The 12,020-nt window shown below is 31.9% G+C and overlaps 1 protein-coding gene across 1 annotated transcript in view; it reads left to right on the top strand.

Moving 5' to 3' along the window:
* Positions 1–3,397: 3,397 nt before the first annotated feature.
* LOC106766144 overlaps positions 3,398–12,020 on the top strand; it is a 9,497-nt gene continuing 874 nt past the window's right edge. Inside the window, exons 1-10 of the mRNA XM_022782740.1 lie at positions 3,398–3,766; positions 4,317–4,385; positions 4,832–4,930; positions 5,353–5,409; positions 7,137–7,310; positions 7,959–8,036; positions 8,681–8,748; positions 9,223–9,363; positions 10,100–10,600; positions 11,880–12,001. Coding sequence (XP_022638461.1) covers positions 7,960–8,036; positions 8,681–8,748; positions 9,223–9,363; positions 10,100–10,600; positions 11,880–12,001 — 909 coding nt within the window. The 5' untranslated portion in view covers positions 3,398–3,766; positions 4,317–4,385; positions 4,832–4,930; ... (1 more) ...; positions 7,137–7,310; position 7,959. The remainder of the gene's footprint in view (positions 3,767–4,316; positions 4,386–4,831; positions 4,931–5,352; positions 5,410–7,136; positions 7,311–7,958; positions 8,037–8,680; positions 8,749–9,222; positions 9,364–10,099; positions 10,601–11,879; positions 12,002–12,020) is intronic.

A 12,020-nucleotide genomic window follows, 5' to 3' on the forward strand; every position in this document is an offset into this window, starting at 1 on the left:
TGTGTGATCTAGAAAATTTAATAATAAAATATGAACTTGTTTATTAATTATAATTTAAAAATATATTTTATTTAAAAAATAAATAATTATTCAATTAGAAAAATTATTATTAAAGTTGTTATACTGTTATAAATTAAAAAATATAATGAGATATTGTGTTATATATATTATATTTTAATTTTACATTACAGTGTTATTAATTTATTTTGAAGAGATTTTTTTGAGATAATATTAGAAAATTTCTTATACCTTGTGTTTAGTGAATATTATTACAAGTTATAAGGAGATGGTTTTTCAATATTTTGTACCAAATTTATTATAAGAAGTTAAATGAAGCAAAATATAATTATTTTTAACTCTCTTGGTAAAATTTTACCAATGAAGTATATTTTTATTACATTTTTTTAATTATTTTATATTTATTATTTGATAAACTTATTTCATTGTCTTTAAATTGAATTGATAATTCAACTAATTCTAATATAATACAAATAATCATATTTAAAGTTGATGATCTTATATTTTAAATGTCAAAATTTGATTTATAATTATATTCAAAACTTTTGATGTAAGGGTCTGAAAAATAATAAGGTCATTGGGCCTATGTTGGGGGCAGCCAACCCATACACCAAGGACCCAAGACCTTAGGAAGGAGTCCTCCCTCAAAGAATCAGATTTTCCCATTTCTACTATTTTATTTCTCTCTCTAGATAGAGCTATTTTTTCCCTAAGAAAGTGCTCTGTCTTCCCTCTAAAATCTTCCAACACTGAACCATTTGAGTTGTAACCTAAAGGTATCTGAACGTTCGCGGTGCAAAGAGCTATACTTTGAACCGAACAGTTTTGTTGTTCGTACCCGGTAAGCCTTTTTCCCTTTCTTTTTCATTGTCTAAGACCTATGGTTTTTAGTTTTACTGACTGCATGTGCCTTGTACATTTTCCTTTTCATTTTCGGTATATTCTAGCTCTAAGAGCTACATTCTATCACCTATTTGGTGATCTGTAGGGTCGGTGAGCATACTATCGTGTGGGTCGCTGTTAGAGCACCTTGGGTATACTGTTCAGCGCAACCCACAGGTAAGGGGAGCTAATTATTTGTTTTATTGAACCTGTTTCAGTGTTTTATGCATGATTAATTTAAAAATATGATGTTCTGTTGGGACTCTGATAGATTTCCTGTGTACTGTTTGATGAATATAATTTGTATTAGTTACCGTGATTAGTTACTGTTTGATGTTTGATAATACAATCTGTGTTAGTTACTGTGATTAGCTACTGTTTGATGTGATGAATATAATTTGTGTTAGTTACTGTTTGATGAATATAATCTGTGTTATTTGGGACTGAGTTAGTTACTGTGATTGATTATGTTTTGGGAAAGGTGTGGGGCCAGACTTATTAGTACTATTTGGGTAGCATCTGAATGCACAGGCACTTTTTTAGGTCACTATAAGAATAAGTGAAATGTTAAAATTGGTCATTTGAGGTCTAGAGTATAATAGAACAATTTGGATGACTTAAATAAATCATAAGGAGCTGGTTGAGAGTACTTTGTCGGTAGGATAGAGGGAACTTAAAAATCTGAGTTAGCACATCCTTGATCATAAAGCAGTCCTGGCCTGATCCAGTCAGTTGTGACTAGTCATATGTATTAGCGTCGAAGGTGAGTCTGATGCGTTTAGACATCTGAACCCTCTCCGATGACCAATTGGGTGGTGAAGTGAGGTTGGGAACAAGCATTATGTGATAATGAGTAGTTTAGCAGGTAATTTCATAATTAAGGAAACATTATAAATTATTTGGAGGTAATACATATCATAATATATTATATCATTGATGTATAAATTATATATATATACATAACCTGATGAAGATTTACTTACTATAATTATATATTATATTAATATATATATATATATATATATATATATATATATATTATATTAATATATATATATATATATATATATATATATATTAATTAGTTTAATATAGTATAAGTATTTATATAATTATGTAGGTTAATGAATTATATTAATATAATATAGTTACATATAAAAAAAAAGTTACTAGCATATAATTATATTGATATTATGTAACTGTACATTTGTTATTATATTTTATTAATATAATATAGTTCTATATATAATAAAAGGTACGTATAATATATAATATTATAATATTATAATATTATAATATGAATGTTGGTTCAATATAAATTAAAAATGTTTGTGTAATGGTTTAATAGAAAATTTATAATAGAAGTATGGTTTAATATAATTATTATAATATAGCTTAAGGAAATAGGGTTTTATATCTGGACAAAGTTTAGGTATTGGAAATAAATTGCAAAAGATTATCTTATGATATTGATTAACTTAGATTAAATTAGGGAGTATTTATTTTTATAATTTGTGATTGATGAGTAAGATATTGTTGAGATTATGTATATGTTGATTGTGACAAAAAGTATATGATTACAAAGTGATGAAAGTATGATCCAAGTGGTAAACTAAGTTCCATTTGTATAGAATCTCTCGGTAAGATTCTTAGAGTTTTAGAATGAAAGTAGGAGCTCAATCTTGGGGGTCTTCTTGACGCTCCAATGGTCTTTCTTCTCACATAGAGAGGACTGAGAGGAGTAGCAGGAGGTCTTAGTCTTGGAGGCTTCCATCATGCTCCAAGGCGCAGAACAGACTAACCCCGTGAGTGTGGCAGGGCGGGAGAGCCCAGGGCGGTGGAACCCAAAGCGGTAGAGCCTAAGTATCACAAGCCACCACGGGTGCATGACCCGCCATAGCTCGACTATCATTCTAAAGTCCGGACGAGTCAAGTCTAGTATTTAACATGATAGGATGATTGTTTTATCTTGTTTGTTTTAAATTAATATCTTGTATGTACATGTTTTTAACTGTATGTTTTTTATATAATTAGCTCACCCTTGCAATTGCTTGTGTTTGTGCCATATCTGCGTTTATTTCTCTTGCGATGATCATCCACTTGGATGGGAGCAGATGACGAGGAGATACTTTGGAAACAACTCTTGATGGGGAAGGAAATGCTGCTGCCTAGTTCTCTAGGCTTTAAGTATCTTATCCTAAGATATTTTGAAAAAACTTTGTCATATTCTAAGTTTTAATTTCTTTATAATTTAAGAGAAAAATTCTAGTACTCCAAGTTTCCAAATTTTATAGTTTAAACACTACAAAAAAAACATTATTAGGCGGAGGTTATTCTGTGGGGATTATAAATACCCTCCTCAGATTAATATTATTTAAAATAATTAAAATGATTTAATTAAGTGCTGATAATTGTGGGAGTTTTCATGTTATTACGAGGAGGTTTATGTCTTCTAAGAATTAAAATATAATTTTTAGTTTTTAACTTCCCTCCTAAACCCAAAATTTTCCAAATCTATCATCCCTCTCATATTTCTCCCCTTTTCAAAATCGAAAGTTGCGTTTCTTTACCCTAAAATTTTCCAAACCCTCACATTTTCTCTACTTTCCCTAAACTCTTCGCGCAATCGTTTTTCCTCTAGAACTCAGTTCATGCTCAAGTCATCATCATTTTCAAGTCTCGTTAGGTCGTTCATTGTGCGTCGATCGTCAGTTCAGCGTATTCGGTTGTGCTCGCTGTTACGGTTGTCGTTGCGCTCACCTTTGCGTCGTCAGTTGCAGTCGCCATGGAGTCTTCAGTTGCGATCGCCGTCATCGCTCATCATCGCTAGGGTTCATCGTCATTAAACCTAGGTTTCTTCTTTCAGGTTACAATTTTAAAACCTATTTCGAATGAGATCTCACAGCGGTTGAGAGCTAGCTTGCCTTTTCAAGTTACAATTTTAAAACACCTCATTATTTATTATCTAGAAACAACATTAACTTTTATTTCTCTACCATGCTCTGCTTCTTAGTCATCTGGGATGTTGCTGATACTTAAATTTATAAAAACGGATATGGGGTCTTCATACTCTATGAGCCTCGTTAAGGTTAACGAAAGTTATCAACTTTTGATGCTACAGTTATTCTCAACTTGCATTGTCATACAATCTGCAAATTGCAATTTTCTCATCTTCGTGCCTGTGGGTGAAGCACCATTACCCAAATTATATATTCAGTATTGTTACCATTTTATGAAAATATAAATCTAGACATCATACTAACATTTAACCTGTGGTTAAATGAATGTCAAGAAGAGTTGTGCTTAGATGAACTGTTACTAAGTGAGACTAATTTTGTGAATGAAAATCTAAACAATTTACTGTGATTTGAGTGAAGTAGTTAATGGGATCGACCTGTTGTTTTTGTTACTCACAGGTTAGTCTGGCTGCCTATATTGAACTTTTGTGCACTTTACTCAGTTGTGGAGTTCAGGCTAATGCAAAAGTAAGATTTCTTTTTATGTTTAAAGTTTTAACAATGTTGAGTTTTTGCATCTCCTTTTGTATGAGTGGGAAAACAAGGCATACGAGTAAGGAAGAGTGTTTATTCATTGTAAAATGAGTTAAAAATAAAACAGTTAAAGTATCATCAAGATATAAAAGGTATGCATAGGAAATTTTATTCCCGTTATTCACTTGTTGTGTTGATTGGATATTGCAGATAATTGTAGGAATTATTATTCCCGTTACAGAAGTTGCATTTTATGGATGCACCATGTCCATTAAGATATTTTATTGAGAAATTACAATTGCTAGTTAATATTTTAAATGCATGTGCAGGTTTTGCATGACTGGTTACCTCTATATATTGTATTTATTATTGGAAGTTCCTTTTGTATATTTTATGAGATTTCAATTTGGAGTTGAGGGTGAATGTCTGTTGGCTTTCAGGCTCTTCTGGTTTCGGGCGCTAGTAATGGATTGCTCATAATTTGGAGTGCTAACCACGGACAGGATTCACGTGAACTTGTACCCAAGCTGAGTTTAAAAGTATAGTCCTTTTCATCATTTTAACTCCTCTTTGTCTGTTTAATAATTGGTGAAAAAAATAAGTCAGTGTTAGTTGTGGATTAGATTTTTACAGATATAAAATTCCAATACTGCGAAAGCTTTTCAAGGTGCTTAGATTATTCAGTAAATTAGGTCCTTCAAGTTATCATAAAACATTATCTTCAATGCTGTGAGGAGAAAGATCTTTTTTCTATTTGGCTAATGATGCTTTGATTAACAGGAAAAGTTATTCCAAATTTGTTTATTTTTCTAGTTGGCTTTCTTTCATATAAAGGACATGATGAGAAAGTGGTAGTGTTAATTAAAATCAGATAATAAAGTTCAACCTGCAATCTTTAATATTGATGCAATTTGATCTTTGAGATCATTGCTTTTCTTTACCATTTTTCTTTTGTTCACAGACACTTCACCAGAACCTCCTGTAAAAAAGAAGGTCTCAAGTTCATCCCTTAATAAAGGTTAGTTGGGTTTCTTTTGACCTTCCTATTATGTATAGTTTATCATATAAATGATGTTGCTTGGAGTGTCGATCTAGTTGAGATTGCAGATAGCATAGTGATGTTATTTCCTACTTGCTTTTAGTAAAAATAAATATTAAAATACCTCTTTATTAATATTACTTATTAACAAATATAGCAGGATTTTACACATACAATTTTTCCTCTATTCCTATTATGTGACGGATCTGAGCTCAAAACAAAGGTTGATGTTTTTTGATGCGGAAGGAAGTGTTTTGAAATCCTCTTATGTTTCTGAAGATAACATGCTTCAAAAGTAGGGAAGAAACTAAAATTTTACCCCTCAAACCCCTAAATAGTTTTGTTTACGGGATTATAATGGATTTTGGAAGTCTATATCATGGTAGTGTTGCAATGGTTCATGAAAAGCCAGGATGGCCACAATTGGAAACTGCTTCACTTTTTTTAATCGTGTAGCATGCTTGGCTGCTCTTCTTTGCTCCAATGTTATAGTACACTATTGACTGCTATGGGTGCATATGAAGGGCAATTGTTTGAAATAGACCTGGAATTTAGTGGAAAGAAAATTGCGGGTGCCACTACTATTTGAAACGGGTTTTATACATATCATATTAATTTACTGTGCATAATGGAAATTGTGACGCCAGTAATTGTCATGGCTGGGAATGGCAAACCATAACACTTTTGTTTTTGGTTGTATAGGTACTTTGGATGAACATATGCATCTGCTTCTCCCAGCTCTAATACGATTGTTTAAAGTGGACTAAAATCCTATTACTCTTATCTGTTTTATAGTATTATTTATGGTGACGCCTTTATTATATTATATATTTTTATAATATAATTGGAATGTCACATTTGAGACATGATTAATTATATATTTATAAATAATAACTAAATCATGGTGAAATTTTGAAGTCAACTATTTTTAATCAAAACTGTTTTGTAACTTATTACTCTTTTAAGTCAATTTTTTTTAGTAAAATCTATTTTCATACTTTCCCTATTCGTTTTTACAGTTTCTTTTAAGTCAAATTAGTTTAAAATTTTTGCCAACTCTTTTTGAATACTACATTTATTGTAGCATAAGATATCTAATATATTTGTTTAAAAAATTAATTATTTGAAACATCAACAAGTTTTGATATTTTTATTCTTGAATAAGTTAACTTAAAAGATAATTATTTATGATATAAAATAATAATTTTTTGTACTTTGTCACACGTATTTATAATGATTTAAGGATTTATATAAGATGCTAATTTATTAATATTTTATTTAGTTGACCGTGATTTTTATGATTCATGTCTTATTTTAGATCTTATATTTTATGTTATGTTATTTGTTTATATGAAAATAGTATTTTGATATACTTTTATATTGATTTTATTTAGAACATAAAAATAAAATAATTATAAAAATATAAGTTTTGTACTTTTCCAAAAGATAAAAAATAAAAAATAAGTAATGGTAATGGTATTGAAGGTTAAAATTTTAGGAGTGTAAAAAAATTATTTCTCTCTCTATCTTTATCAGATGATTTCTTTTTTTTTTATATCTTTGCTTTTTTTTTTCAATTGTTTTGACCTTTTCTTAAATTTAATTATTTTATATTTAATCATTTTGTTTTAATTCTTCAAATTTAAAATAGCTTATTTTAATTGTTATTTTTTTTTTAAAAAAAGTATAACTCTTGAAATTGCCAGCAACTGGAGTTGAAACGGAACCTAGCTGAACCCCGCCTTCACTCCCTCGAGACTCATCGCGACTGGGGATAAAGCTTCCACGGCGACGCTGATCTCAAAACCCTAACCTTTTTTCTTAATCATCGTAGTTGCTGGGAAGTGGCCCTGTGAAGCACTGATAAAGTGTCTTTAGAGGTACTCCTTGTTTGTTTCATCTATTTTCCGTGCTTTCAATTTATAGTGTTAAATTGTTTGCCGTGGCTTCTTGTCAATCAAACTCTTATGGGTTATATAGACGTCATATATGTAATAGGGCTTAGGGAATAATTTGAGATATGGGAAAAAGAATAATTGTGGGAAAGATTGTCTTGTGAGGTCACCTGAAAATCAAGAGCCACATTCGCTTACCCAAACTATGAATTGTTTGTTGCACTNTTATTGGTCTTTACCATTCTCCATCCATACCCTCTTGACAGCTTTTTTCCTTCATCAAACACAATCACGCAATTCTTTACCCTTAAAATCAACTTTATTAAATATATTGGTCTAAGCCAATTTCAAAAGTTAGTTCAGAGTCTTAGGATAGGATTGCTTTATACCCAAATTCTCAAATTATTTTAGATTCTATCGGTAACTGCTCATCATATCGAGTTCTATGTTATTAGACTGTGATTTAATTATGTAAAATGTTTAATCCTCGGTATGAAAAATTATTGTACATTCTACATCTATTAATGATATTGCCCAATGGAAAACAGTGAAGGCCAATTATTATACGTTCAATTCTCTTCTATCATGCAATTTATTTTTATCGATTTCTACTCTTTTTCATAAAATTTGCAGGATGGAAAGCAATGAAGACCAATCACTTGCTGAATTGGAGGAAGAAATTTTTAAAAAATTCAGAGCTTTCATGACAGGGTAATTGCAATCTTGCAACTTCTTAGCTTTCTGTATTTTCTGTGCTAGAAATCACTGGTATATGGTAGTTACACTTTTTGTATGGAGAATATTAATTATATGTTTTCCTTGACAGATGTTTTCCTTGAGGGAAACTGGGTATGTTGAGAATGAGTTGACAGAAAGAGAAGGGATAATCTATTCGTTTGTTATAGGCAGGGAGCATTAGCTCTCTGGAGGAGCATTGCTCAGTTGCAGTGGGAAAGTTTCCCAACTGAATTTTCCTTTAATCATCAATAATACCAGTTTTTCTATCAGTTTTCCTTTTCTATTACTTTATAAGAAGTTTGGCTCTCTAAAACAACAACACACTCACTCATAGATAAAGAGGGGCAGTCTGTTAGTTTGTTATGGACAAGGAGCATTGACTATCTGGAGGAGCATTGCTCTGGGGCAGTGGGAATGTTTACTATTTTCCTATGATCATCAATGATACCAGACTTTCTATCAGTTTTCTAATGCTATTCCTTTGTAAAAATCTCGGTTCCCTAAGACATACATACTCATATATTCATACATAGAAGGACAAAATTATATTTTGCATTCTGTTTATCACATAATATATATGTATAAATTTTCATTTATCAACAGCTAACCTATGATAGGATTGCAAAGATTGATGAGTTGGGAATTGCTGGAAGCAGGCTGCTGTCTGGATTTCAACAAGCGATTGGTAATTATACAGAATTTTCTTAATCACATGTTACTGTGAAATCATGATATTGCTTATTATTCACTTCTAGGGGGCGTTTGTTTCAAGTCATGATTTATCATTCCCAGGGACGTAGTCTACGAGAATGTTATAATTGGAAAGTTATTCCTAGGCATATCTAAAATATGCTTGGTTAATTTTTCATATTTCGTATATTACTTTTTAAATTCTAAATTAATAAGTTATAATGGAGGTTACAAAGTAACTTCTATCATTCCCATGAGAACATAACTTACCCACCCCCCTTATCATGCACGAACAAATTGTACAAACAAAGGTATGCAGCTTTCTGGGAATAAAATACCCAAAAATACTTTTTATGAACTTCTAGCAAACATAGGAATAAAAATTCCTACTTTCATTTTTCTGGGAATACAAAAGGATTCCATGAAACAAACGCCTCCTTATTTTATAACTTTTAACTTAATTGTGCAGAGTTTATCAGGAGACCTCCTATTGATATGAATTCCAAATTAGTGGACAAGATAATTGTAGCTAATGAAACTAAGAGAGTTAAAGCCTATATAAATTCTGGATGTAGGAAGCTCAACGAAAGCATCCAGAGTCTAACAAACTGTAAGTTCTGCTCTTTATTTTTTATTGGGGTTGGTCGTCTCATTCCATTATTAGGGTATATCTCAAGACTCAACAGGGCTTAGTGACTCATAAGTACATTTTTTTTCTTAACCCTTTTAATTTAGTATATCGAGAATCAATACTGTTAGCAGTGAATCTTCTTTATTCTATTTAACAGGAGTATGACAATTTGATTTCCTTTGAGTGCAGTGTTAAGTTAATATTGGATCATTTCATATTTTTTCACAAAACTATTCTAATGCAGTTTTACAAAAGTTACTCTTTTTATTCATGAATTTTATTCTCATTTTATTCTTATGACCAAAATTTAGCAAAGCATTGTCTTCAAGTCAGATTAGTTTGGGGTATTCCACCAGTGATAAAGGATATATACATATATGCTTATCTTCAACTGGCTGAAACTTTGTTTCTAAAGATGACATTTTTTTTAATGAGCATAGTTTCCTTGTTCTCATCCTTTCTCAACTACTTCCACATCCTCGTTTTCTAATTTGCCTTTGGTTTCTGCCTATATTTTTGGAATATTTCATCCTAATCATATTGAACTTTAGAACCGTTGATGTTCATCCAATGATCACCGGATCTTAAAATGGGATTATTCAACTGAGAATTCAACATAATCTTCTTCTCACTAATGCTGAGCCTGAAAATGTAAAACAAGCTCTTTAAGACTCTAAATGGTCTGCTGGTACCTAATAATTTTTCTGCTTTACAGATGAAAATACTTGGACTCCCCGTTCCTTAACTTCCTTAGGATTACCATTAGCTGAAAATGGGTATTTAGAGTCAAAGAAAACACTGATGACTTTGCAGAAAAATACAAGGCCTGTGGAAATCAAAGTGGACGATTGGGTGTATTTAAAAATAAGGTCGCACCGACAAATATCCATGTCGGTGAGACTACACTCAAAGTTGGCAGCAAGGTACTATGGCCCATTTAAAGTAATTCAAAAGATAGGGGAGGTGGCGTTTAAACTGCAATTACCAGAGAATGCTAGAATTCATCCGGTGTTCCACGCGTCACAACTGAAGCTGGCGATAGGAACGCAACAAGTGGAGAAAGAATTACCAACTGACTTGCAAGCAAATGGACCCACATGTTGGCCGAGCAGGGTGATCAATAGCAGGGTTCAGCTACATGAAGGGAACCCTCGAGAGCAAGTGCTAATCGAGTGGCAGGGAGGAGGAATGGAGAACGCAAAAGTTTCCCGACTTTAACCTTGGGGACAAGGTTAATTTTCAAGGGGGGAGTGCTGTTAGACAATGGAGAGTCTATGAGAGAAAGAAAGGGAAACAAAAACACTTAACTGTTTAACAGTTAAGTGAGGGGGCGGGAAAGGGCCTATATATTAGGACCCTTTAGTGTTTCAGTTGGTTGTTGAGTAGTTTGAATGTATTTACCGGTCTTGGAACCTGGTGGAGGGGGTTAGGCTCCTACGTTACAGTGTATTCTTGATTCATCGTTGTGAATACCATTCTTTCTATTCTTTGTTTTTCATATTCTTGATTGTGGTGTTTGAGAGTAAGAGAGAGAGCTGGTTAGGAATTCATACCTGAATCCCTATCAGTATAACTGTTTGTTAGATGATATAGCTAACTTCTTGCAACTAAGCTCTGTATATGCAGTATTCTGTGTCCAGAAATTTGCTATTCTTTTAGTATTTTTTACTTTTACATAATAAAACTCGAGTATCAGCTTGCAATTATGTTTCTTTACAGTTATCCTGTCTGCTTTTCTCACTCATTAATTTCCCTCTAATTCTTTTGCGTCTTTGCTCCAAAAGATATCCGCTTGAATCAGCATTGTACAATCTTTTGTTATCAATTTTGCGTTTGAATTCTACTTATTGATTTATTGCTATTTATTATGCTGCTGACCATATAACTGTTTCAATATGGCAAAATATGCGTACGGAAGTTCACTCGTGCACACAAGGACTCTGTAATCATATAAGAAAAGGTATGGCCTCGTGTTTTTGATTGATCCCTGACTGCTATGCTTTGATAAGCGTATACATCCTATGATAGATTTGAATATGTATACTTATAAATATTGGAAAAGAAACTATGCCCTATCCAAATAAAAGGTAAATTTAGGAAGATGTATTTCCAAATTGGAGGAAACTTATTTTCATTTAGTCAATATTGCTTTCTAATTTGCATTGCTCTATCACTAATGAGCCTTTTTCTAGCTTCTCTATGAAAATGTTTTGTTGTATTGTAGATACTAAAGTTGTGTTTGGCCATCATTAATTTAAAAGTCCATATCGACTGTGTTGTATATATCTCTTGGGATGTAAACTTTATGTCATAACCATCATGGTGATATTGCCTTCTTTGGTTTAGTATATACTTTTGTTCAGCTTATTTTAAAAATAATTGTTTATTTAACTAGTTCTGAGGGAAATTTTGAAAATAAGTTTTTAATTCCGGAAATCAATCATTCCTGAGCATGCAGTTAGTTTGACAATTAACTAGTCATGTATATTTTGCAGCTAAGGAAATACTTAATGAACTTGAAGGTCTACTGGGGGATGTAACAAGTGCTATTCAGACTACAGATGGAAAATTATTAGCCTTCTCTGGTCTGGATTTTGATGTTGAATTAATTGAGCAAGTAACCTATAATGATTTGG

The sequence above is a fragment of the Vigna radiata genome, chromosome 7 (genome assembly GCF_000741045.1).
Source record: "Vigna radiata var. radiata cultivar VC1973A chromosome 7, Vradiata_ver6, whole genome shotgun sequence".
Lineage (NCBI taxonomy): Eukaryota > Viridiplantae > Streptophyta > Magnoliopsida > Fabales > Fabaceae > Vigna > Vigna radiata.